The sequence below is a fragment of the Gymnoscopelus microlampas genome, assembly GCF_963454915.1.
Source record: "Gymnoscopelus microlampas genome assembly, chromosome: 17".
Lineage (NCBI taxonomy): Eukaryota > Metazoa > Chordata > Actinopteri > Myctophiformes > Myctophidae > Gymnoscopelus > Gymnoscopelus microlampas.
The window spans coordinates 16460853-16486984 of NC_139954.1; the positions used below are offsets into that span (position 1 = coordinate 16460853).

Consider the following 26132-nt stretch of genomic DNA (forward strand, 5'->3'; position numbering starts at 1 on the left):
GTGTAGTTGCTTATTTGGGCTTGTTTCCTAATGTTCTTTAAACCAGTCTTTCTCAAACATTTTCAAGTCAAGGGCTCCCAAATTAATATATCTGCGGACCAGGTCCGCAGATATATTAATTTGGGAGCCCTTGACCGGACCACCAAACTGAAAATATTTTATGCCAGGGACCCCATACAAGATTTGTGTTGTTAAAATGTTTTTCTTCAGGATTTTGTAGATCTGCTATTTTCAAAAAGCCAATGTATTATGTTTAAAGGGTGAATGGCTAGCTTCTTTTGGGCTTGTTTTCATAGACCAGGTTGGTTATTTCTCTCGCAGGATCTGGCAACACTGATTGTCACAGTGACTGTAAACAACAGAGCTGAACACAGTTAAACCAAAGTCTGTGGGTAAACAGCACACATCTAACACCAGATTTTCTACATTTAACATCAGTCAGTTACAGTATCACCTGGAATTTAAAAAAAAGAGAAACACCACAGAACAGTGGTTGTGATGATGAAAACTGACCTGATAGATCCTGCACCTGCAGGTAAGCATCGCTTGTTAGATATAGTACTGTAGGCTACATATGCTTTTTTATTTTTACAAGTCGTGTTTGTCTTCTAGGTTCTGTTTTGTAACGTTGGTTCATTTAACATTAGTTACCAGAGGCCAGTATTTTGGGAACGAGCTTGTACAAAATACAGACAGGTACTGTACAGGTAGCCCAGCAATCTAGAAGGAGAACTCCTTAAAGCTATGGACCATGCAGAGCTAAGCAATCTATCGTTAGCTCCGATCGGAACCGAAAACAAGACAGGTGGGCTCTAGGGACATCTGGGCACCATATTTTTGGGATGACTGGGCACCTGGAGAGGTGGGGCACCAAAACCATCTCTAGGCACTAGGGGACATGTGGGCTGCAATCAATGGGAAAACATGGCACAGGCTGACTAAAAAAGTGGTCATGACTTGCAATAGGTCAGTTCAGCATTTGCATAGTACATGTACACACTAATTAATACTTTGCCCTTTTGACAAGTGTTGCTTGACAAAAAACACAATGTAAAAATGTAAAATCACTGGCGATCATTGCAAAGGAAATCAGTAAATCTCTTGAGGTTGCCAATCAAAAAACACATTGAGTTGCTCTATGCTGACATTACCTCCCCTCTCCTTCTAGATTTCCCACAGCTCCCTGTGTATAAGGAGGAGGTGTCCCCTGAACAACAGGGGAGGAACGCCAGTCTGGTCCAGGAGGAACCAGAGTCTCCACAGATTAAAGAAGAACAAGAGGAGTGGAACACCATTTTGGTTCAGGAGGAACCAGAGTCTCCACAGATTAAAGAAGAACAAGAGGAGGAGTGGAACACCATTTTGGTCCAGAAGGAACCAGAGCCTCCACAGATTAAAGAAGAACAGCAGGAGGAGCTGCTTCAAACACCAGAGGAGGCTGCTGGGTCAACGTTGACATTAATAGTAGTGAAAAGTGAAGAGGATGATGAAAACGGAAAGACAGAGCCTCTAGCCAGCACCTCAACTGAACACACGAAAACACAGGCTGATGTAGAGAACTGTGGAACATCACAACCAACTAATGAGGACCAGCTCCTCGCTTCAGATGGTTCTGAATCTGACACTGAAGACAGTGACGACTGGGAGGAAACAAGGGATGACCAGTCAGATTTAAACACACTGAAATCACACAAAACACAACACGTGGAAGGACAAAGATTGTCTTTGAGCCAAAAGTTGCCCCAGGACCTAAAATCATCAAAACAATCCCAAACCACGAGGAGTACCACAGGGAAGAATAGCTGTATTTGTACAGAGTGTGGCAAAGTCTTTGGTCACACGAGTCATCTGAAGCAACACATGAGAATTCATACAGGTGAAAAACCCTTCACTTGTAAGGTTTGTGAAAGAAATTTCAGTCAAAATGTTGATCTGAAGAGGCACATGGTTACTCATACAGGTGAAAAACCCTTCACTTGTACAGCGTGTGGCAAACTCTTTGGTCACAAGGTTGGACTGCAACAACACATGAGGATTCATACAGGTGAAAAACCCTTCACGTGTACATATTGTAGCAAAGTCTTTGGTCACGTGGCTAATATGAGACAACACATGAGGATTCATACCGGTGAAAAACCCTTTACGTGTACATATTGTAGCAGAGTCTTTGGTCAAATGAGTCATATGAAAGAGCACATGAGGATTCATACAGGCGAAAAACCCTTCACTTGTACATATTGTAACAAAGGCTTTGCTCACATAGGTAACATGAAACAACACATGAGGATTCACACAGGTGAAAAACCCTTTACTTGCAAAGATTGTGGCAAAGTCTTTGGTCAGAGCGGTACGCTGAAACAACACATTATGACTCATACAGGAGAAAAATAGGGGTTTGCCAAAGAAGCTTCAATAGAAATGTTAATCTGAAGAGGCATCTGAAGAAAAAAGAAATACATGTTACTGTTCAACTAACCTTTAGTTGCTTTTTTTCAGAGAAGCAATCTGAGGTAACATGTGATATCTCACACAAAACAAAAGTATTATCATTCACTGTAATCAAATATGATAAATGTGCAGAGGAAGGAATCACACTATCTGGCAAAGTGTCCTAATAAAATCAACACAATTGATCTGTTTCTCATTTTCCCAATGAAAACAATGTGGGGCAGTGTATTTGAGCACTACTACACTACTACTCTTAACAGTATGATTGTATCTGACCATATTTGGTTTTCAAATGAAAGTACAGATCTCAGTACGAAAGTTAAGGGTAACCACAAACAAGGAGTTATATCAAGAGTATTATCTGGAGGGGACGTCAGTTATCAACAAGGTTAGAGGTCGCGCTAGGAATTTATACTGCTCGGAAAAATTAGGGTTACAATTTTTGGACATTAAGTTTGGTATAAAAGAATTACCATATTAATTTTCAGTGTGTGCCATGAATGACGCTATAGTATTGCTGCTGTGCAGTGGTCATCTGCACATAAGGTTATATAAGTTAAAGTTAGGGTAAGTGATAATTATGTTTTTGGTAAAATAAGTATTAAATAGCTCCATATTCTGATAGTAATCATTGCTATAGATAGTGTTTGTTCAGTAACATGGGCCTCCCTGTCTCTCCAGCTCTTTAGTAAATGCATTAATCAAGTAATTTTGTTTTGTTTTTCCCAATCGGAGAGAGAAATCATACAGGATACAGAATAAACAATAAATGACAAAGAAATTAGCAAACAAAACTGGAACACTATCAAATTGAAGCTGAAAATTGGGTACAGCCTGATTGGCTGAAATTGGCAACCAACCTGAACATATATTTTCTGTTTATTATAGAGCTGGAGAAACCCCTGATACTGATCAAACACTATAGCAATGATTACTTTCAGAATATAATATATAAAATAATATAATAATCTTTTAACAATTGGTTTTTGCTTTAACCAAATAATATCACTTACCTTACCTTAACTAAATTAGTGCATAATCTCTTGCCCTACCTTTTGCTGGTGGAGATGAGGAAATTATGATGGTTGTAGTGCATGAGAAATTAACAATTTCTAAGTGGCCTTTAACTACTTGTATGTATGGTACTCATTTTGGACACTAGATGGTGGTAATGTAATATCACTGACAATTGGTTACTTTGTGGGCTACATGAAGGGCTTACTTGATGGTTTTAATCAAACATTTAAAACAGTTAAAAATGTAAAGCCTTTAAAATTTTTGCCTTTATATTAGATGATGCCAGCCCCTGTACCTTAGCAGTAAATTATTCAATTATATCAAAAAGTCTTGGATCACAGTGTAATCGATAAAGTTCTAGTGAACATAAATACTGGTTCTCGCCCTTCCTGAACTCGAAAGAAAACAACCCACACTTTATTCCATTAGAGGAAAGGAGTCTGCTAGCGGAGATAAACAGCACAGAGGCTATTTGTTGTGACTGAAAAACAAAATAGGGCAGGTGTCTTGTATTCAATTCAATTTTATTAAAGTGTCAAATCACAACAAGTTGTCTCAAGACACTTTACATGTAGAGAAGAGACCCGACAGTCCCACCCTGAGCAAGCAATTTTGCGACAGTGGCAATTATACAACTATTCAGAAAGTTCCCAGTTTGATCTCTGGCTTCTACTGGTTGTGTGTTGAAGTGTCTTTGAGTAAGACACTTGACCCCTAAATGCTTCCGATGAGCAGATTGGTGGTGCCTTACATGGTTACCTCCACCGTGGTTGTGTGAATGTGTGTGGATGGGTGAATGTAATGCACATTGTAAAGTGTTGTTGGAGAATGTGCTAGAAATCTACCATTTGCCATTTATTTGAAAATTGTATGAGTGAACTCTTCTACAGTGGAATTTAGGGGTAGGGGACTAGGGGTGATAGTTCTGGTATAGGTGGCTGTTATGTGATGTTTGTATTCGTATGTATGTATATTTTTTGTTGGAAAAAGTCGACTATTCCAAGAGGTTTCAACATCATAAAACTCTGCTCCTTCAAACCTGCTGCCAACATTGATCACCCCAGAATGTATACTCCAATTACACTCTCAGAGTTCAGATAACTCAAGAAGACATTGAAAAAACAAGTGTGAATAATATATTTGATCTTGGTGTTCATGCAGGCTCTGCTCTACATTACTCACTGCTCAGCAGCACGATAGAAGACAACCATTTGAGTGCAGGGAGATATCTACATCTAACAAAACAGGGGACAACAGAACCCTTAGGGAAAGCAGAGCATATACTGGTGATGCTGTGCTCTGTGGTGGTGGTGGGAGCAAACAAAGCGCATACAACATGCAGTGGCACTTCCAGCAAGAGGAAGTACAATGAATGAGGTGAGCTTAAAAAGGCTGCCAATTCGGTCAGCTGCTAGAAACGTCACATGCGTATACGTATGTCGTACATCGGCCACATAGTGCTGCGCATGTGTGTAAGCCTCTCAAGTGTAGCTACCTGAACTACTTGCAGGCTACGCACCATTTAAATTGACACTGATGATTAACTGTGTATATCTATATGAACTGCCAGCATGGTTGAAATAGAATTGTTTAGCGTTAAGTTTATTTTCAGTTTCTGTGTAGAGTTTGCTGTGAGCCTAATGCTATGTATGGCCAACCTACTGAACGTGAGTGAGGCCTTCCTCAGCTGCTGCCTGATGTGTAGGGCTGCAACTACTGATTATTTTCTTAAAGATTATTCTATTGATTACCTTTTTGAGTAATCGAGAAGTACAGGAAATCGTTTTACTTTTTATATATCAACGAATCAATGCAAAAAGATCTACACGTTCACGGAGTGAAGATGCATGTTATGTAGACAGATGCCAGGTCATCCTATAGTGTGTATAGTTTCAATGTACAGATGATTGTTTTTTTTTGGATAGTCTACTGTTAGACTGATGATGGTTTACCTTAGCCGGGTAACCCCCCCTCCGGAAATCTCATTTCCCTTTGGAGGGGGGGGGGGGGGTTTACCAGGCTAGGTTTACCTATGATCCTAGATTACTATTGCTATGCATTTGATGTATTACCTTGTGTTGTCCTTGCTTACTGTAAATCGCTCTGGATTGAGCGTCTGCTAAATGCCTAAATTGTAAATTCTGTGTGTGTGTGTGTGTGTGTGTGTGTGTGTGTGTGTGTGTGTGTGTGTGTGTTTGTCCTGCCCACTCGAAATTACCTACTAATGAAGTATGAATGGGAGTTAAACCACACATGCTGAGGATGGATGATGGGCTGACTCTCTGGGACCAATTTGCCACTAAATTAGACAGCGTGGTGGTTCATTTAACCACATAAATAGCTACTGGAATAATTTTGGAATTCAGCTCGCTCTTTCTTTGGGACGTTGTGCCTGTTATAAGCTCTACACTTGGTTGCACTTCCATTAACCACTGCATCGCAATGTCATTATAGGTTAAATTAAAAAATGGTAACATAAAAAAAAAGGTTTTGGGGCTAAGTGATTAATCTTAACATTGCAATGATACAGGTAATGTTTCTCACAATGTCAGAGAAAAATACTGTAAAGCTGCACTACGTAACTTTCCTCTTCTACCCTGGATTTGAACCCGGTTTCCCGCAAAAGTGCTGACATTTTGACATTTGAGCGTCTTTTACTAGGGATGTCCGATATTATCGGCCTCCCGATATTATCGGCCGATATTAGCATAAAAATTGATATCGGGAAAATATTTTATTTTTTATTTTATTTTTTTGCTGTATAAATAAGTTACAGGAGTTCTTACTGTATATGGTGTGTGTGATATGAAATTTGAGCTTACCCTAATCACAATAATCCCCGCATATATCGGTATCGGTTGATATCGGTATCGGTAATTAAGAGTTGGACAATATCGGTATATCGGTTATCGGTAAAAAAGCCAATATCGGACAACCCTATCTTTTACCATTGACCGCCCCTGAGCAAGCGCCTCCTACACTACGCCAACTTAAAAAAAAAGAAAAATCAGAAATTTGATGGACTTTGAAATATTATATAAACATATTTTCAATACATTTAACACAGGTACATATATTTTTAATATATATATTATATATATATATTAAAACATTTCCCCAAGGAATACCTGTAATTATGCCATGGACCACTAGTGGTCTATGGATCACTGGTTTATAAACAGTAACTTATGCTCCGTCGCGCAATGGTTTTGCACGCCAAAACTGGCAGAGAATAGCAAATCTACAAGCTCACAATGCATTGTGGATACAACATGTTGTGAGTTTCTATCTTGGCTATTCTCGGCGCGAGACCCCGTCGCGCAACTAGGTATGAATCTAGCTTTACAGTAGTGCAATTTGTTTGAATTGGGATGAGGTGCCAGCCTGCCAGACAACATGGCCGCCAGTGGTGCCCATGGTAGTGGATGTGGTGTGAGATCCTGCAGAGTGGAGAGTCATTCATGCAGCTGTGCTCCATTTCAAAATGTCAGAGACAGACCCGAGGCAACAGAGTGATGTGAAGTTATATGACAGGAGGCATGACAATGAATGGAGGTTGCAGGGCACACAAGTCCTCACCCAGAAAACTAGTTGGTGCATGACAAAGGTTATTGTAGTTTTGCATTTTTGTTTTTATTCTTTTTCTCTTTTCTTTTGCTTGTTTTGACTTTTTGTTTTCTATTTCAGTTTTGATTCGCTTTTAAAATGGGTTTGCTAGTTTATTTTTTGAAAAGGCTTAGTTTTTTTTTTTTTTATTGTAATATGGGGTAGTAAGGGGCGAGATTCGAAAAGGCCTGAAAAATACTGAAAATAGCTGACATACAAATTAACACCGTGTCGCTTTGCGACACGTTGTGAGCTTGTAGATCAGCTATTTTTTTTCTACTCTTCTTTTAGTTGTTGAATTTTAAAGACAACATTGCTTAGAAGGATCCCTCGGCCCTGGCTAATAAACCTTATATGCCTTTGATACTGTAGTTATTTTTCTTATCACCCTTATAAAGTACAGATAACTTTCAGAAAGGCGACAAGAAAATGGATATAATGAAATATCTGTATTTCTATTCAGACAGAGAGAGCATATCTCTCTCTCTGTCACAGAATCAACCTTAATACATTACAATTGCCGTCTATTACTAAAAAAAAAGTAAACACCTTAAATATTTTATTTACGTTTTACTCAAGCGGGACAAAGCCCCATTTGTCATCCTTTGTCTATGAGTGGTCCAGCCCTATGGAATGTATGGAATGCATGTGCTGATATAACGTATTTAAAATATTGTTTTGACGCTCATATTAACCTGCATAATCACATGCATTCCATACATTACATATGGCTGGACCACACATGGTCAAATTATATTTAAAAATTTTAGTTATAGAAGGCAATTATAATGTATATTAAGGCATATAAGGCGTATTAGCCAGGGATTCTTTTAAAACTGGCACAACTAAAAAGAATATTGGAAGGTAAGATTTCATATCCATGTCATGGTCCGGGCGGACCATGTCATCACACTCATGTCACTAAGACTCATCCATAACCATATAAGGTTATCCCAAAGGATCCCAATGGAGCTACGCCCAAATATGGATTTTGTTGTCAAACCTCAATGCGTCATCAGGCACAAACAAATCAGTCAGCTCCATATATAGAGCTCTAGAACAATCACTACCATATATGGAGTTTGGGTTGATATTCGTGAGCAAATATGGCACCGGCGGAGTGTGAGAAGAGGGTGAGGGCCGCGTAACAGCCCGGACGTCTAGTGTATGAAGGTATTGTCCAGAACCGCAGATCCAACCGATATACTCATATATGGACGTGCCCATACTGTATATGGCCATACTGTATACTGATGACATCAGGGATCTCTATACATTCCAGTGATTCTGTTTTAGCAACCACATATTTCTTCTGTAGAGATGGATGTTGACCTGTGCTAACACAAACAGGATTGCAGTGCTATTTATTCAAGCTTATACGGTATACAGCTGAGCTGTACCCACTGGCTTTATCTATCTCCATATTGTTTACAGCAGCCAATGTAACAGCACGTTTGCTGTCCAAGTGCTTGTGTTAAGTGGTACGCAGGGTATCATTAGCCTTATTATTGCTCCAAATCGCTCTGAAATAGCAAGCTATCAAAGCCAACATGCAAAGAGCCGTATCCAATCAAATTATCAGGAGCTGCTGGCTAATTTGCAGAACAGTCTTTCAGTCGCAATGCAGGCCGGTTCTCCCGGTGTTGATTATATTCATCAGCAAAAATGCTGTTGTGTGTTGAATTGTTGGCAGGTGAACCTCAAGTCTTCCAAATAGTCATGTCGAGGTTCCATCTCTAGGGTGCAACAGCTAATCGAGTTGATCGATTTAATCGATAATAAAATTGATCAATATGTTGGGCATGTGATTTTGGCAAAACATTTTTGAAAATGTCACATTTCAAATAGTGAAAATAGCCAATCTACAAGTTCACAACGTGTGACATTGTGATGTGTTGTGAGCTTGTAGATCATCTGCTATTTTTGATTATTCGATTAATTGCGAAAGTAATTAATAGAATAATCACTAAGAAATTAATCGTTAGTTGCAGCCCTACCTCCAACTGCATACCCCGAACATTCAGCTCATGGGGTGGACAAAAAGCTATTATGAGGTCTGGGCTGTGTATGTCTGGGCTACTTAAACTCGTAGGGCCATCACCGGCTGTGGTGTGTTTATTTTGAACATTTCCACCAGTATAATGGTAGAATGACTGCAAAGTTTCACGCCAATTGGACACTGCATTCATGATTTGTGGCATTTTGTGCAAAACGGACCCCTCCCGCAAACTTTGAAAGCCAATGGAAGCCAATCAGAATGGAATCTGAAAAATATGACAGTTACTTGGCCTCCAGACAGACAGACAGACAGACAGACAGGCAGGCATGCAGGCAGTCAGACAGACAGACATGGGAGAGTCACAGGAGTGAACATAATGCCTCGCCTTTGGCCTTCTGAGGATAATAATGTTGAAGTCGTTAAAAACATTTTTATGTGTTGGAATGTTATTGTGAGAAATATACCAGTGAATACATACACCTGTATAACAAATTACTTGTTTAGGTTACACAGTATGACTTTAAATAATCAACAGCATATCAGACTTGAACTGGGTAATTCTATGTTGGTTATTTGTGCTTGGGCTTGTTGGGTTTTATTCCTTGAAAACACAGCGATTTGAATCCAGAAGTGCTGCGTGCCAGAGAAATTGTGTGAGCTGCTGGGATTTTTTTTTGGCAGAACTGTTAACTTGCCATACTTCTACTACAAGAAGGAAACTTCTGCTTTACAAGGTGTTTTCTTCTTCTGTCCTTTCCTAGTAATGATAAAAATTAACACACAAAGACAATAATAAAGGATCTGTTTAGTGTTTAGGTTGCTGTTTATGATCAGTAGCCTACTGAAATAATGTATGTATTCCAGTGTTTGCTTGCCAACTCATTCCCCAAGTGGTTGCTGTCATTGGGCCAATAATGTCCCACTCAAGGTTCAAGGTTATTGTCCTGCTAGGAGAGGTTGTTTTGCAGCCAGTGTTTACATAAAAACAGATTACAAAAGGACAACATCACAGAGCAAGTACAGTACAGTACAGTTGTTCCTTCCTCTCTTTATTATTCTCTTTCTTCTTTACTCTTTAACTGCTACATTTAGAGCTAGCATAAAGAATTTCACCCACACTTTTACTTTTTAACTGTGATGTGACAATAAAGTTTGATTGATTGATTGATTGATTGGTTGGTTGATTGATTGACTGATTGACTGACTGACTGATTCTAAGTCAACGAGATGAAAAGTTTGCCATGCATTAACTTTAATTACTGCTGTAGGTCACATTTTCATGTACTATAAGAGCAAGGTTTTGTTCTTGTGCCCCTGACCCATGATAAAGGATACTCTAAGTGCAGTATAATTAATTCCCCATAATGCAAAACATTGCGAGTGGATCCCCGATGCATGTATTTAGAGCTGTCAGCCACAGCTGGGGCTAACAGTTCCTATACCGTATACAGCCACCGCAGGCTGCACATCACCCAGATGGAAATGAGGAGAGTATGGGGCCTATCCCTGCTTTGCAACTTAATCCATTAAGACCGGGAACACATCTGTGTCATTTTAAGATTTATTTGGCTATTCAAAAATAGCAGATATACAAGCTCAAGCACTTGGACAGCAAATCTTTGAATATATGTGTTTTAAAGTGAACATTTTTAACTCCGATCTGTGCTTCTGGGGGTCCCTGGAACAACATATTTTGAGATGGGTCCGTGGCTGAATACATATCATTTTGAGGGTCCTTTACATGGAAAAGTTGAAGCACCACTGATATAGCAACATACTGTTAGGGTTTAGAAAACATTTTTAGATATGCATTTGGCCGCAGACCCCCATCTCAAAATGTTTTGTTCCAGGGACCCCCCAGAAGATTTGAGTTACAAATGTTAAAAAATATATATATATTCAAAGATTTGCACACATTTTCACGATTTTTCAAAAATAGCAGATCTACAAGCTCATAGTGTGGCACTCGGTGCCGCACTATGAGCTTGTATATCTGCTATTTTTAAAAAGCCAATGAAATCTTAATATGTGTTCCCGGATTGAATTGGTTAATTTGAAGCTATTTAAAGAAAACGTGTCTTAAATATGCATCAATGGGGTGCTTGGTGGTGCAGCCAGTTAGTGCTGACCATATGTTCCATGTTAATCACTAGGACCTGAGTTTGAATCCCACTCCTGACATGTCTACCCTCTCTCTGCCCTCGACTGCCTGTCTCTCTACACTCTCCTACCTAAATAAAATCATAAAATGCCCCACAAAACCATTGAATATCTGTTAATCTTGTTGAGCGACACAGTTGACCAACAAAGTAAATCAGGCTTTATCAGTCAGTGGTTCTCAGCAATGCCATGAGACAAGTCCAGGAGTGCCATGGGATTTTGTGACAACCTCATATTATTATTGCTATATATCTATATAGTGGTATAAAGTAACAAAGTAGGCCTACATGTACTCAAGAACGTGATGTTGTGACGTTGCTAATCTACGGTAGGCTACCGTTGGCCGGATCGACGTGAAACTGTGCACACACTCCCTGGATGCCAGAGCAGAACCTCTGCCTCAAATGTTTCACATGATGGGCCTGTTATAGCGCCACCAGGACACCGATTTTTGCAAAACATTTTTTTTTATATTACTCCTACAGATTTTATCCAAACATCCCGCAAATTGGTACACAGTATCTCTATAGTCATTATTACCTATGGACCGATCGGTGTGAAACTTTGCACACAAACTCCCTAGAGGCCAAGGAAAAACCTCTGCCCTGCATTTCTCACATCAGCCTTTTATAGCGCCACCAGGAGGCCGATTCTTGCAAAACACATTTCTTGATAATACTCCACAGATTTTGTCAAAACATCCCGCAAATCGGTACAGAATATCTCATAGTCATATGATCAACACAAATCTGTCCGATTTTTTCTGATTCTTTACTGATTGGCTAAGATTGGCATCTAAAGTTTGCAGGAGTGGCCCGTTTTGAACAAAATGCCTCAAATCATGAACGCAGCCTCCGACTTTGCACACACTCCCACTAGGCAGAGGAAGAAATTACACCCTTTTCACATTGACCTGTTATAGTGCCACCAGGAGACACATTTTAGCAAAATATATTTTTTATATTACTCCAACAGATTTTGTCCAAACATTACGCAAATCGGTACACATTATCTCTATAATCATGTCATCAATACGGATCTGTCAGATTTTTCATATTCCATCCTGATTGGCGAAGTTTAAAATCTGAGTACTTTGTCCACCACTGTAACTACAAAAAGTTATATTTTTATTTACTATATCATTACTTTGCGTCCACTCATTTCCCAACACAGAGGCAAATAGGCTCTGTGCCTAACTGTAGTCCCAGGTTTCCAGAAATAACTGTTTTCCTGTTTCCCATAGCTTAATTTGATTGGCTTGGCAGGGGATTTGAACCGTAAACACATACATGACACCTTCACATGCCTATGTGTACAGTTACAAACAGGGCCTATTCTATACCCTAAAAATATATAAACAGTATTATATATTTTAACCACATACCTGGTGGCTTCCCTACTGTATTTTGGGCATTACATCATTACAGGCAAACATTTTAAATGTATTATTTCAATATGACATTTTCCAGAAATTATTAATAAAAATAGTTTAAAAAAGAACAGAACTTGTAGAAAAAGGCAGAACTTGTAGCTGCATGAGATCAGCTATTTTTGCTATGAATTCAGGTGTGCCTTGTCATGTTGACTTGCCCATTGATGTACCTTGGGAACAAATAGCTTGAAAACCTTTGTGTTAGAGCTTTGGCATCAGCCTGCTGATCATCCATCTCTGTATCACTCCCGAGGCTGAGGGGAAGGCTCAATAAATCTGGAAGACTGATTTTCCCTTTATCAGGAAACACCATGGCAGTGTGTTCTGTCACAAATCTCTTGTTCTTGTTCTTTTTCTAAAGGAATATGGTACCAAATGGGGCAGAGAAAGGCATCAGCCGCTGCCCGTTGGTGTCTGTACGCAATGGATTAATTCCAGGCTGATATGGCCCTTACCATACATCTCACACATCTATCAACTGTCAACTTTAACTACAGTATTTAACTATTATCGTTAAATACTGTATTTCATCTTTATAATTGTGGTGTGTGGACTCTCTGAGCTCTTATGGGCAAGTCATTATAGACAAAAATTAAAAGTTGTGAGCTTGTAGATCGGCAATCTTTTAAATCATTTATATTTTTTGTGGTCAAGTGGTTAAATCTACATACATACCACTTGCAGCATAGAGGTACTCTGCCTTGTATCTGTATACCTTCAGCATTGACATATTGACTTTTTTTGTTGCTTCCATGTGGCCAAATGATTGTACTCAGCGCATGCACACAGGCTTGCTTTGACCATACGCACTGGAATCACTGACAAAGCAATCTTTTCCCATGCAAGTATTGGGCTTGATTTTACTGTTGTAAGTCTTTCCCAAAAGGGGCTACAGGGCTGACAAGAGCCTAGTACAGCCTAATAGAGCCTATTAGAGTCTAGTAAGGCCTAGAACATTCTAGTCTAGCCTATTCCAGCTGGACCCAGCCCTGTATAGCCTATTACAGTCATTTAACTACCCCCATACCCTAGGCTATTCTCCCAGTGGGCTGGACTTTGTGTGCTGGAATGTGCCGGACTGCTGGGCTCTGGTGGGCTATAATGGGCTCTGGTGGGCTGTGCTGGGCTCTGTTAGGTTGTACGGGGCAGTACTATACTATAGCCTAGCAATTTTCATGTAAAACTATTGCCGGTGGACACAAACCCATGTAAAACTATTGCCCGTGGACACAGTGGTTAATCTCAAGTGCAAAGGGGCTACAGGGCTGACAAGAGCCTAGTACAGCCTAATAGAGCCTATTAGAGTCTAGTAAGACCTAGAACATTCTAGTCTAGCCTATTCCAGCTGGACCCAGCCCTGTATAGCCTATTACAGTCATTTAACCACCCCCATACCCTAGGCTATTCTCCCAGTGGGCTGGAATTTGTGTTCTGGAATGTGCCGGACTGCTGGGCTCTGGTGGGCTATAATGGGCTATAATGGGCTCTGGTGGGCTGTGCTGGGCTCTATTAGGTTGTACGGGGCGGTACTATACTATAGCCTAGAAATGTTCATGTAAAACTATTGCCAGTGGACACAAACCCATGTAAAACTATTGCCCGTGGACACAGTGGTTAATCTCAAGTGCAAAGGGGCTACAGGGCTGACAAGAGCCTAGTACAGCCTAATAGAGCCTATTAGAGTCTAGTAAGGCCTAGAACATTCTAGTCTAGCCTATTCCAGCTGGACCCAGCCCTGTATAGCCTATTACAGTCATTTAACCACCCCCATACCCTAGGCTATTCTCCCAGTGGGCTGGACTTTGTGTGCTGGAATGTGCCGGACTGCTGGGCTCTGGTGGGCTATAATGGGCTCTGGTGGGCTGTGCTGGGTTCTGTTAGGTTTTACGGGGCAGTACTATACTATAGCCTAGAAATGTCCATGTAAAACTATTGCCGGTGGACACAAATCCATGTAAAACTAGAAAATGTGCTCCTCGGAGCACAAGTCTCCGCCAGCAGACCTGTGCTATTTTAACCAAAGGAAATCACACTTACCCTATCTTTAACCATATTTTTCTAGAAATGTTCTGATTCTTAGATTAGAACATCTAAGGATTAGAACATGTTAGCTTGGCTAACATGTTCAATCAGCCAAGTTAACATGTCCAATGTTAGCTTGGCTGATGCCACTGATGTCACTTCAAAACATGTAAACAATGTTTTGAAGTGACACACCTATTTATAGGTCTCTATTTCGTCATGCGTCTCGCTAGCCAATCAAAGCACACCCTTTCAACATATTGTCACGTGTCACGTGAAGCTTGACCAATGTTAGCTTGGTGGACACATGGAAGGACGAGAACGAAAACAATAGTCTCCTGGCGGAGACAATAATACTGGTTATAAACTGAGGATATATGAAAATAAGTTGAAGGAAGTATAAAACAAAGTTAGCTGAGAATAGAATAGTTCACTTTTAGCGGCAATGTGCATAATATTGGTGAGAATAATTTAATAGCCAAATATATAGAATGTGCAATAAAAGGTATACATATGTATACATATTCATATATACTGTACATCTGTGCAAGCGCCACTACTGGGAAGCACTCCGGTTTGCCAGTATTTTCCTCACAAATCACCCTTCTCTCAACAGCAAAGTAGTAAACCACAACTCCTCTCCAAAAGCTTATCTCTCCCCACTGCCCTCTGTTTCACTGAGACCTGGCTGTGTGAGGTGACCCAAGAGAATGCACTGCAGCTGGCCCACTTTCAACTACCCAGAGCAGCTCACACAAGAGAGGCAGTGGGGAGAAAACGTGAGGGGAAAGTGTTGGAACATGCTGCTACATTAACGAGGGCTGGTGCAACGACATCACGGTTTGGTTCTGTTCTGTTCTGTAGGATTATTGACTCCTGCACATGGAGTACTGGGATGTACACTGCTGAACCATGACTGCCTGTTAAGGATAACTAAAGAGATACTTACTTATATTGACTCGTACATTCATTGTTGATATACTTACACATTTTTCACTGTTGATAGACCACATATATTATCCAGATACCCAGGGCTGGCTGATACTGTACTGTGCATATCTTCAATCTCATATTCACTGTTGATAGTCTTTACTATATCCATTCATATATCCACTGGTGATAGACCAACTCATCATATATTGACAGGTACAGGTAATTGTAATTATATTTAAAGTTAATTTGATTTTACTTGGTTTTATCTTATTCTTGTCTCACTACTCTTACCGGTATCGATAACATCCGCCGTTGCTACTATTACACCTGAATTTCCCCATGGGGATCAGTAAATAAATATCTTATCTTGGTTAAATATAGATTTTTGAATCATCAACTGAAAACCGCTAATTCCCCATGGGAATGTGCCTGCTTTATTCCCTGTGTTCACGTTCCTGCCTGGCCCAGGGACACATGAGCACATCCTGAACTCTATACATTGATTCATGCACTCACCAACCCCACACTACATGACCTCATACACACCTCGTATAAGGACCGCAATGAAAACAATCTGTAAGCATTTTTGTGTTATCCTTTTGATTATGGTGGGTCAGATGTATGTTACATGTGACATATGTTTTCTTCATGATCAATAAAGATAATCAACCAATCAATCAATCAATCCTCCCTAAACTTGGTTGGCTATATAGATTAAGTAGACAGGGACTTTCAGGACTTCATGGGGGATTATAACAAGGCTAACCTAAGATACTCAAATACAGGCAGCACATAACATGTCCGTCACCGTTAAACCATAATCAAGAAGGCTTATCACTCTGGCCTGCAGGAAATGCCCAACTAACAAGTGGATAACCGCCCATTCCATGGCCGATTTGTTAGCTGAATGGGTTCTTCTGCAGAGAGACAGAAACCTAGCCTGATTCAGAATGTCTGTATTCAGGCAAAAGGTGGCACAGCAGATATGAATGTAGACTTCAGGAGAGCCCCACACAGGTTGCAGAGAAGGTTGGAGCGCATCATCAGGTCAGCTGAGACAATAAATCATCCTCAACGTGCCCCCATCTACGATCTGTATGCTTCCAAGGCCAGCAGTCAGTAAAAGTATACAGTAAGTCAAGGAATTAACATCTACAGTATTATCGTATAGGGTTAAGAGAAACTAATTTTGTAAACAACCTTTCAAAATATAGAAAACTAAAATATTTACTTAAGTCAAAGTCAGTTCATTATAACTGAACCAGGGTCTCTGGCCTCATGCATAATAGAATCATCAATATCTGTCAATATGTCAACTAAGCACAGCTTACGTGGATTAATTGTTGAGTGAGGTAGCAGAGAAAAGCTGCTGTAATATTGTTTTAGGGGCCATTTTCCACAATCGACCTCATGACTAAGAGTAAAATGTGTAATTCATAGAAAAAGAAAATACGGATACAGTAGGGGTACAGTAGGGGAATAGTCATTTTTACAGATGACAAAAGTGCAGATTGTACATTTTCAAATGATGTGCCATACATTAAAATCTTAAAAATGTAAAATACTTGCTTATTTGAAGGTTGTTAAACCATCATCAAAGGACTTGAGCTAGACCAGCCTGGCTGCAGCACAGAGGGGATCGGATGATAAATATCAGGGTCAATCAATACCACTGTCAAAGCAATACTTTAGGAGTAATCGCCACAATCTCACAGAAGCAGGAAAGCCAAACGATCGTTATTATCTGCCAGGAATTCTCCTTCCTGCCAGTTCAACAAGCTCAAGAGTTGCATCCTGTATGTTTGACATTCGGGGCTGCATTTTATGGGCATTAATAATAAAGTACAACATGAAGAAAAAAGTATGGCAGTTAAAAGATCCATTGTGTAGGCCTACTTTTAGACCAGGCATTGGGAAATAAAGATCGGTAGTAGTCTACTCACTGATCCATGGTGCATTTATTGTCATTTTGCTTCACTACTAAAAAATTTTCCTCTTGTCTGTGGAGCAAATTGTGACTTTTTTTTCTCCATACCATACTGCAGGTAAAATAAAATCACGAAAATAAACTGGGTGAGAAAGAGAGTTATTTCTCCTGTCCATCGTGTCAAAAGCCGCTTTGAGGCATAGACACAATGCTCTGATGAACAGTTATGTCTGGACAATGCCTTACACCATCGACCACACAGTACAATCCCATGTGATAATTTGTTCTTAGAGAGTGTAGCCTACAAATAGAACAAAATGGTAAAAATGGAAAGGCCTAAATGGACACTGAGGACTTTACTGTGCAGACAAGGGAGGTCCCCATAATGTCCCATCTTTAAAATCATGAGTTGTGTTGAATAGGGCTCAAGTGACAGCTTTAATCAACACCCTCTCACAAAGACAACCATCAGCCCGGCCCATGGTATAAAATCACGCTTGGTTAAGAATGAGCTGCGGTGCACAAGGCAGATAGGCTAGCCCGCCCCATGTAATTTCCAGATATCGTTCTGGACCATGATCTCTCACTAATGGAGTGCGGTGAGCGTCTGGTGGAGCTCTGTGCTGATGTTAATTGGATGAAAGTCGGCGTGATGTGAAGCCGCCCCAGCACAGCAATGCTTCAAATCCTCAAGGCCACCTCTGAGAAGCTGAAAGCTGCTGTGAGCCGTGTGCAATCTGATGGTAATTTGATTACAAAAAAGGGGGTATAAATTAGCCACAGTGCGCTAGCCGTGGCACCGGTTCAATGTGAGGAAGGAGCCACGTGCATCCAGGACCGTCCGACAAGTGCTATGAAACCACACCACATTCACATCGATCGAGGTTCATTTCAACCCTATACTAACTAACTAACTAACTAATGGTATTGTGGACTCTGTAGAGAAGCAAATGATCCAAAATGGAGCAGAAAGTGCAGTGCCTGTGGTAGGCCATTAACTTTCAAGGTGACATTAAAGTGTCAGAGAAAGTGCAGTTCAAGATGTGCAGACACTGCTATCACAATATGGAGTGAGAGATTGCATCACTTGTAATGACACTTTACATGTAGGCTATAATGGATCAAACTGGGTACGAGGACTCTTTATCATAGTACACTGTATCCATTTATAGGTCTTAATTCTCTTGAGACAATCATCTCAATGAATGAATGAATGACTTCACTACTGATTCTAAGGCAAAAAAAAAAGAAAGAAAGAAACCACCCCTTTCCGATCACAAGGTCATGAAGAAGGTCAAAGTAATGGCCAGTATGAGGCATAGACACCTGGGTGAGATAGTAGTAAAGGTAACCTTACAATTCCTGATGAAGATCTTATGATTGTTAACGTTGAGCATTCATAAATACGTGACTGAGAACCAGTGTGCGGACATTATTCTTTTTCTCTGTTGATCTGCATTGTTTGACTCTCTGAGGGCAAGCTGAGAACTCTTTCTTTTATAAATGGGAGGCCCAAATACATATAATCATACATTGCTTAGGACATTTTAAGGCCTAACATTTTCTACAATTGCCACAAATTGCTACAAAACCTGTGGATAACTAGTCATTCTGGGCAAATTGTATCTGATAATCATGTACCGTGCATTAAATCATACATACTTTACATTCTTGTTACTCTGCAATGAGACTGCTTGAGAGCCAAGCCATAGATGTGTGTGTGTGTGTGTGTGTGTGTGTGTGTGTGTGTGTGTGTGTGTGTGTGTGTGTGTGTGTGTGTAGTGTAATAGTGTGAACAATCAAATAGGCCAAAGGCTTCGGCTCTAATAAGTGACCACAGATCCCAGCATTAAAATCCAGATAAAATCTGAGTAACGTTCACTCGTGTCTAGTGCATGGGGGCTTACTTTCCTTTCCTAGGGGGTCCGGCTGGTTCCTTCCAACTTCTTTCAGGTCTGCCTCCTCTGCCCTGGTTGAAGGTCTGTGTATCTCTGTATCTGCATCACTCTGCAACAGTGGCTATTAAATAGGGAGAGCCTTCCAGCCCAGCACCAATAGCAGCCTGCAATAGAGTCATTAGCTCATGCCCTGCACCTGTTCAACTCACTTGTCCAATTGGAGTCCTCAATGCTGAACTACTGCCACTATCCACCTGTTTCCTAGGCTTTTCACTGTGTTCCACTTCCTGTCTTTTGATCCAATGAAATCCAAAGAAACCGGTCAGATGACTGATGATATCCAATGAAATCAGGAAGTGGAAAACACAGCCAAGAAACAGGTGAATAGACTGGCTTCCAAAGCACTGCAACTCAAAATGAAATAATAAGGAAAAGCATGCATGCACACAAAATCAAAAGGAATCAACACAAAGCCAGCTATAATACAAATAAATAAGCAGTCTGTCAGCATGACACTCTCACACACTTTTCAGTGCCCATCCCGGGCACATTACCTGTCAGCATGACATGTGTGTATGTGCGTGCGTGCGTGCGTGCGTGCGTGCGTAGAGGTAAGCACGGGTGCGTGCACGTGCTCATGTTTGTGGATGTACAGACAGTCTGTAAGTGATGAAGGGATTAACCCATTAAAACCGGGAAAGCATCTGTGTCATTTTAGATGTTAGCGTTGGCTGTTCAAAAATAGCAGATCTACAAGCTCACAGCGCGTCACTTCGTGCCGTGCTGCGAGCTTGTACATCTGCTATTTCTGAACATTTTTGAAAAATCTTTAAAGTGTTTGATTTTTTTTTTAACACAAATCTTTTCATATGGGTGTCTGTACTATACTTGAATATTTGTATTTTTGGATACTTTCATATTTCAAAGATGATTGTACTTTTGACTCCACTATATTTCTAGGAAGAGAAAGTACATAATGGATTTCTATTGCTTTGGAAAATGTCAAAGGTTTAGTTCAGCAATGCATGTACTAAACAAAATACAATATAATGCATATAAAGTGATTTACAAATGTTCTTTGTAAATTGTAATTTTTAATACTTAAGTATTTTTAAAAGCATGCACTTTTGAATACTGTTTGAATACTAGTGTTTTAAAACTCCAGTACTTTAACTCAAGTACAAATTTGACAGAGCAACTTTCACTTGTAGTTGAGTAATATTTGACCAGGAATATATTTACTTCATTTGTGCCGCACTGGACACAGGATGACTCCCATGTCTATGTGTTCGCTACAGGACATACTGTAGCGAACATGATCCGGGCATTATAGCCGCAAATCACATTTCAAAAAAATATTTCCAAAAGTATAAAAGGTTTCCCGGCTATTTTGTAAAACATTTTTAAGTCTGAACAAAGCTTCTATAGGTGGATGTATGGCAGAGCTAGGTAGGGCATGCCAATGTTTTGAGGATAAAAAATAAGAAAATATATTATACAAAATATATTATAAAAAATAATGACAATAATATATCTGGGCTCTCTCAAGAGATCAAGCATACAGTACTAATAATACATCCACTTTATTGAACAAAAGTATTGCTTTTCCCAAAAAGGAAAGATTATGATCATAAAATAATCATTTTAATAATTTTATCTGATCGTCAATTGATAGATATACTGTAGGTCCGACCTACTGTATGACCATACATTCATGTTTGTTTACCTCTGAACAAACTTCTAGGTCAGGGGTGGACAATAATTCTCCATGGGGGAGCTACATGAGAAATTGATCAGGCGGTGGGGTGGACACAAATCAACTTCGCTTTATTGTCACGTCAGTAGAAGCTACCCACAAATTGCAGTTATATTTTAAATAATACATAAGAATAACAAAATATCAAAACAAAACAAAACAATATAATGCATATAAAGTGAGTAATCAAACAAATAAGACAGCGCCTCAGTCTCTTGTGCAAATAAAAAGTAGGACGGAGCACCTCAGTCTCTTGTGCAAATAAACCAAAAAAAGAAGGCAGATCACCTCAGTTTATTGTGCAAATAAACTAAATATAAGAAATATCACCACAGTCTATTGTGCAAATAAAAGACGAGACAGAGCACTTCAGTCTCTTGTGCAAATAAACAAAAAAATAAGACAGCACATCAGTTGGTTGTGCAAATAAACGCAAATTAAGGAACATTATGTCTCTTGTGCAAATAAAATACATCATTGTGATTATAACTAGCAAAATGACATTAACTGTTTTTGTTCATTATAACAACATTATTTCTGTGCTCATGATGGCCTTGCGGGCCACATGTCTGTGGGCCAGATCCGACCAATGGGCCGTAATCTGCCGAGGATTATTCTAAGTGAATGTATGGCGGAGAGCATGCCAAATTTTTGAGAGAAAAATAAAAAAATAAATTATAATAAAGAATGGTGAGTATAATGTAACTGGGCTCTCTCAAGAGATCAAGCCTAATGAAAGATGGCGTGAGGGAAAATATCTTCCTTATTGAACTTTTGCAAAAGCTTAATTTTTCTGTTCTATGGCGATGACACTGAGTTGGTTGCTGAGAACGAGTTTAATTCACAAAAAAATGCTGAGTTTATGGTCTAGTAAATGAAGACTTGCTGTTTACAGTGAAAAACTGAGATTATACATTTTAGAAAGCAATGTGAACTGCAGAGCAACCACATATTTCTGTTTGGATCAATGAACTTAAAGTACAATACTTCCTATAAATATCTTGGTTAGGAGTTTTGAGGATGCCCCTGACTGGATGTACGGTAGTTGTGTCTCACAAATGTGATACAATTATTCCTCTGTTATTTGATTCTTTTAACTCTGCTTCTCATGATTCCCCCTGCTCCCCCCCAAAGACCCAGACTGTTAGAAAGCAGAGATGACCTGAGGCTCCTTCTGTTTGTGTGTATCCACAATCACCCTAATCAAATTGTTTGAAGTTTTATACTATATAACTAACATTCAATATTTCTAGTGTAAATTCTACTATTGGAGCCATAACATGTCGATCCCGAGGGTCTTTGGTCGATCGCTGAGCAATATGAAGACCCAGGCAAAAACATTGTCATTCATATCGCCGCCGTCCGGCATCCAATCACGCTCAGGTTTGCTGGTTTGAATGTGAACCCCAACAAATTACATCAGGGTATAGCGGCACAGCGCAAATTAGTCTCACAGTAGCCAGACATCAGATACATATTTATCTTGATGTCTGGCTACTGCGAGACTAGCAGAGGAAATGCAAACCTTGTTATCCCTTCCTCCGTCTGCGGGCCTGTTCCTCTGGTGTGGGCGGTAAGCTCTTCCGCTTGCAGCACGATGGCTCCTTTATGATGTCTTGTGTTGTTGTCACCTCACCAGGCTGTAATGACGAGGTGCTGACTTCAAACTTCCTTGCTTGCTCAGTTTCAAATCTGATTTCCTTCAGATAGCGCGAGATCTGTAAGGAGAGTTCAGCCTCCGCCTTCTCCTTTTGGATGTCCTCCAAGGTCTTCTTCACCCTCACTTCAGCGAGGGGAGGATCCTGCTGCTCAGGGGGGCAGTCCTGACCTGTTTTCCAATCAGTGTTGGGTGTGGGGGGGGCGTCGCCGTCACCGTCGCCTAAGAACTGTGGCCTCCGGTGTAGGAAGGGACAACGGCGCTTCTGACAGTATGTCTCATAATGACAAGGAATCTTCTTGCTGTCAGAAGAATGGATCTTGAGGTCCATGTTGCGGCCACGCCCTTTTTGCTTTTGTTTAGCATTTGTGCACATATATCAAAGAAGTAACTAATGAACCGTGTTCAGGCAAAAGAAAACTCTTTTTCTTTCGACTGGATAATTTAAATATAAATGAGAACATTCTGACCGGTGTACTTAAACTGAGTTTAAGTACCCGGTTTGGCCTCGAGGGGTGACGTAGGTTACGCCTCTCAGCCGATTGGCTGTGAGGTTGGAACATAATACCCATATATGGCTTTGCGCCAGAGATGGTACAGTCAACGGTGGCCGAGAGTTTGGACTCGAAATCCAATGCAGTTTCCCCACACGGGTTTGAATCCTGTGAATGATAATGTTTTATGGGTGGCAGTGGCTCAGGGTGAAGCAGCTGTTTGGGGTTTGATCCCTAGCTGCTTCTCTTGGCTTAGTGTCGAAGATTCCTTGAGTAAGACACCAAAGCCCAACTGCTCCTCGGGTGCTGTTCAATAGTTGCCCACTACTCCTGATAGTTAATATGAGTAAATGCAGAGGACAAATTCCATGTGTGTATGTATTTGGCAAATACTCCAACTACTAAAGAGGAGTCTCTGTATTTGAAGTTTCCAAACATGCCCGTGATGGGTACGTTTTTGCCTTACATGGTTGCATCCGCCGTCGTTGTGTGGATGTGTGCGGATGGGTGAATATATTGTACACTGTAAAATGTATTTGAATAACATATACATGTACACACACACAGACCGTTTCCGTATCCTCTCTAAACCAGATTTGCAAAGTGGAGAGTGAATTGTCTTGTGAGCCAGGAAAAAAAAATAAGTAAGTGAATGTCAGAAATGTTAATTATTCCGAATGTCAATATAATGAATGAAACTTCAAACCATTGGATGTTTGGGATAAGTCACACACAGACCCTCTTCTAGGCGATGCGCCGCCTAGGTGCCACGCTATTTTCGAATAGCCTAAATATATAATAGAGCTGAAGTGGTTAATGTGTTATTTATATTTACCTTGATATTTATTGTGTAAAAGATGTTCGGGCTTGTGGGGAGATGCTGCTGAGTCTGACTGAGGCTGTACGAACAGGGATGAGTGAAGTCAGTGGGCAGTGTGACCTGTACACTGTGCATCTTATCATGTGTCCCTTTGTTATGGAAATAAGAACTGGATGCTCCCCCGTTTTTAAAACACATTAACTAGACATGGCTGTGAAGCCAACTCTGCCCTTTGTTGTCTGCACTGAAATGGGATTTAGCACGCCTGTGGTGCGTGCCAGATTCTGACATGCAAGTTCATTGAAGAACATGGGTACTGATTCAAGTCCCCTGCCCTCTAAAGATTTGCAGCTATGGATAATATTTACATCATCCAGTTTATGGCCTGCCATAAGTCTCTGTTGCAGAATGAAAGGAAAACTTTGAAAAGGGAGTGTAAGATAGGTTCCCTAATAGCCTACTTGGAGACCCATTACCACTTCTTGAAAAGATTATCTCTATTCAGCAATGAGCCACTTTCTCTTTTCCACAAAACATTCACTACGTTAATAAATCATGACTAGATTGAGCAATGAGCCAGAACCAAAATGGTGGAATGGCAGAGGTGGGTTTTAGGTGTTCAGTTGGTGGTGGTGTTGGTGGCGGTTGGGGGGGGGGGGTACCAATGCCTCTCCGGGGTTCAGGTGACAATTGTGATCTGTATGTATGTAGGCTACTGGAGCTATCTATTCACAAAACCTTTGCGTATCAGTCCATGTCTCTCCCACATATCTTGTTACTTCAAACTTGCTGTGTGTATCGCCGAGGACCCGCGTGGGAAGCCAGTTGGATTGGCACTAGTCCAAAACAAAAATGTTGGACAGAATATCCACAAATCTGTATGTCTGTATGTCATCAATATGACATCATAGTACTGACGTCATAGACCGGCCTCCAAGTAGCCTACAAGTATTGAATAAGGGGCGTGCGCTCCGAAAGCAAGACATCATAGACTCGCCTCCAAGTGCTATGATAATGGGTACTGCACTGAGTAGTAAGATGCTGCGTTCACACAAGTACGCAAAATACAAAGATACAAAGCGTGCCGTGTGTCTGTCGCAGAGTCACTGTTGAAGTGATCAACACGCTCGTTGACATCATCAAGCATGCATCCGACGAGAAAAGTATAAAGTAAAATATAAAAGTCTGGGCTGGCTGAAGCCAGCTCAACTTGGATTGCAGCTTTATAGATTTTGTAGCAGCTACAAACATTGGGTGTTCCTTTGTATCTCCATGTCGCTGGCTTCCACTGAAAATAAATGGTAGACAGTAGCTTTGTATCTGCCAGCGTGAACACAGCATGACATCAACATACACCCTTTGGTATTGCTTAACCAAAGGGTGCATGTACCCAACAGGCATCGCCCTAGTTTATTCAATTCATGGCTAATGGTTGCATTTCCCCATCACAGAGGAAATTCAAAGCCTTTCCACATCCAATCATAACTCATCATGGATAACTCTGGCCTCCTCAGGGCTAGAATAAAGCGCTGCTCCCATGCAGTGTCACAACTTTTATGCCTGAGTTATCATGTTGCACACAGGAAATAACAGATCTACAAACTCACAACGCATTGCGCTGCAATGTGTTTTGAACTTGTATTTAGGCCATTTTCAGTGTGTGAAACCTGCGCACAACTAAGTATAAATCTCCTGAGGGTCCATTTATGGGCTGTACCTTTATGTAAATGGTGCATTTATATAGGACCTTTATCCAAGGCGCTTTACAGTGTGCAATATATTCACCCATTCACACACACATTCACACACCAACGGCGGAGGAAACCATGCAAGGCACCAACCTGCTCATTGGGAGCAATTAGGGGTTCAGTGTCTTACTCAAGGACACTTCGACACTAACTCTGGGGGAGCCCGGGATCGAACTGGGAATCATCCGGTCCCCAAGCGGCCGCTGTACCTCCTG

General features: G+C 40.5%; 1 protein-coding gene across 1 annotated transcript; it reads left to right on the top strand.

Moving 5' to 3' along the window:
- The first annotated feature begins 423 nt into the window (after nt 1-423).
- On the top strand, nt 424-2406 carry LOC311064776 (uncharacterized protein). Its single transcript, XM_084084718.1, has 2 exons — nt 424-535; nt 1169-2406. Exons 1-2 carry the CDS (start codon nt 499-501, stop codon nt 2389-2391), a joined length of 1260 nt encoding a protein of 419 aa, XP_083940844.1. The 5' UTR covers nt 424-498; the 3' UTR covers nt 2392-2406.
- The last annotated feature ends 23726 nt before the right edge of the window (nt 2407-26132 follow it).

Excerpts from the sequence above, each read along its gene's own strand:
- LOC311064776 (XM_084084718.1), top strand. The coding sequence starts at position 499 with ATGATGAAAACTGACCTGATAGATCCTGCACCTGCAG. Across the intron at positions 536-1,168 it reads GATAGATCCTGCACCTGCAG|ATTTCCCACAGCTCCCTGTG; the intron begins GTAAGCATCGCT and ends CTCTCCTTCTAG.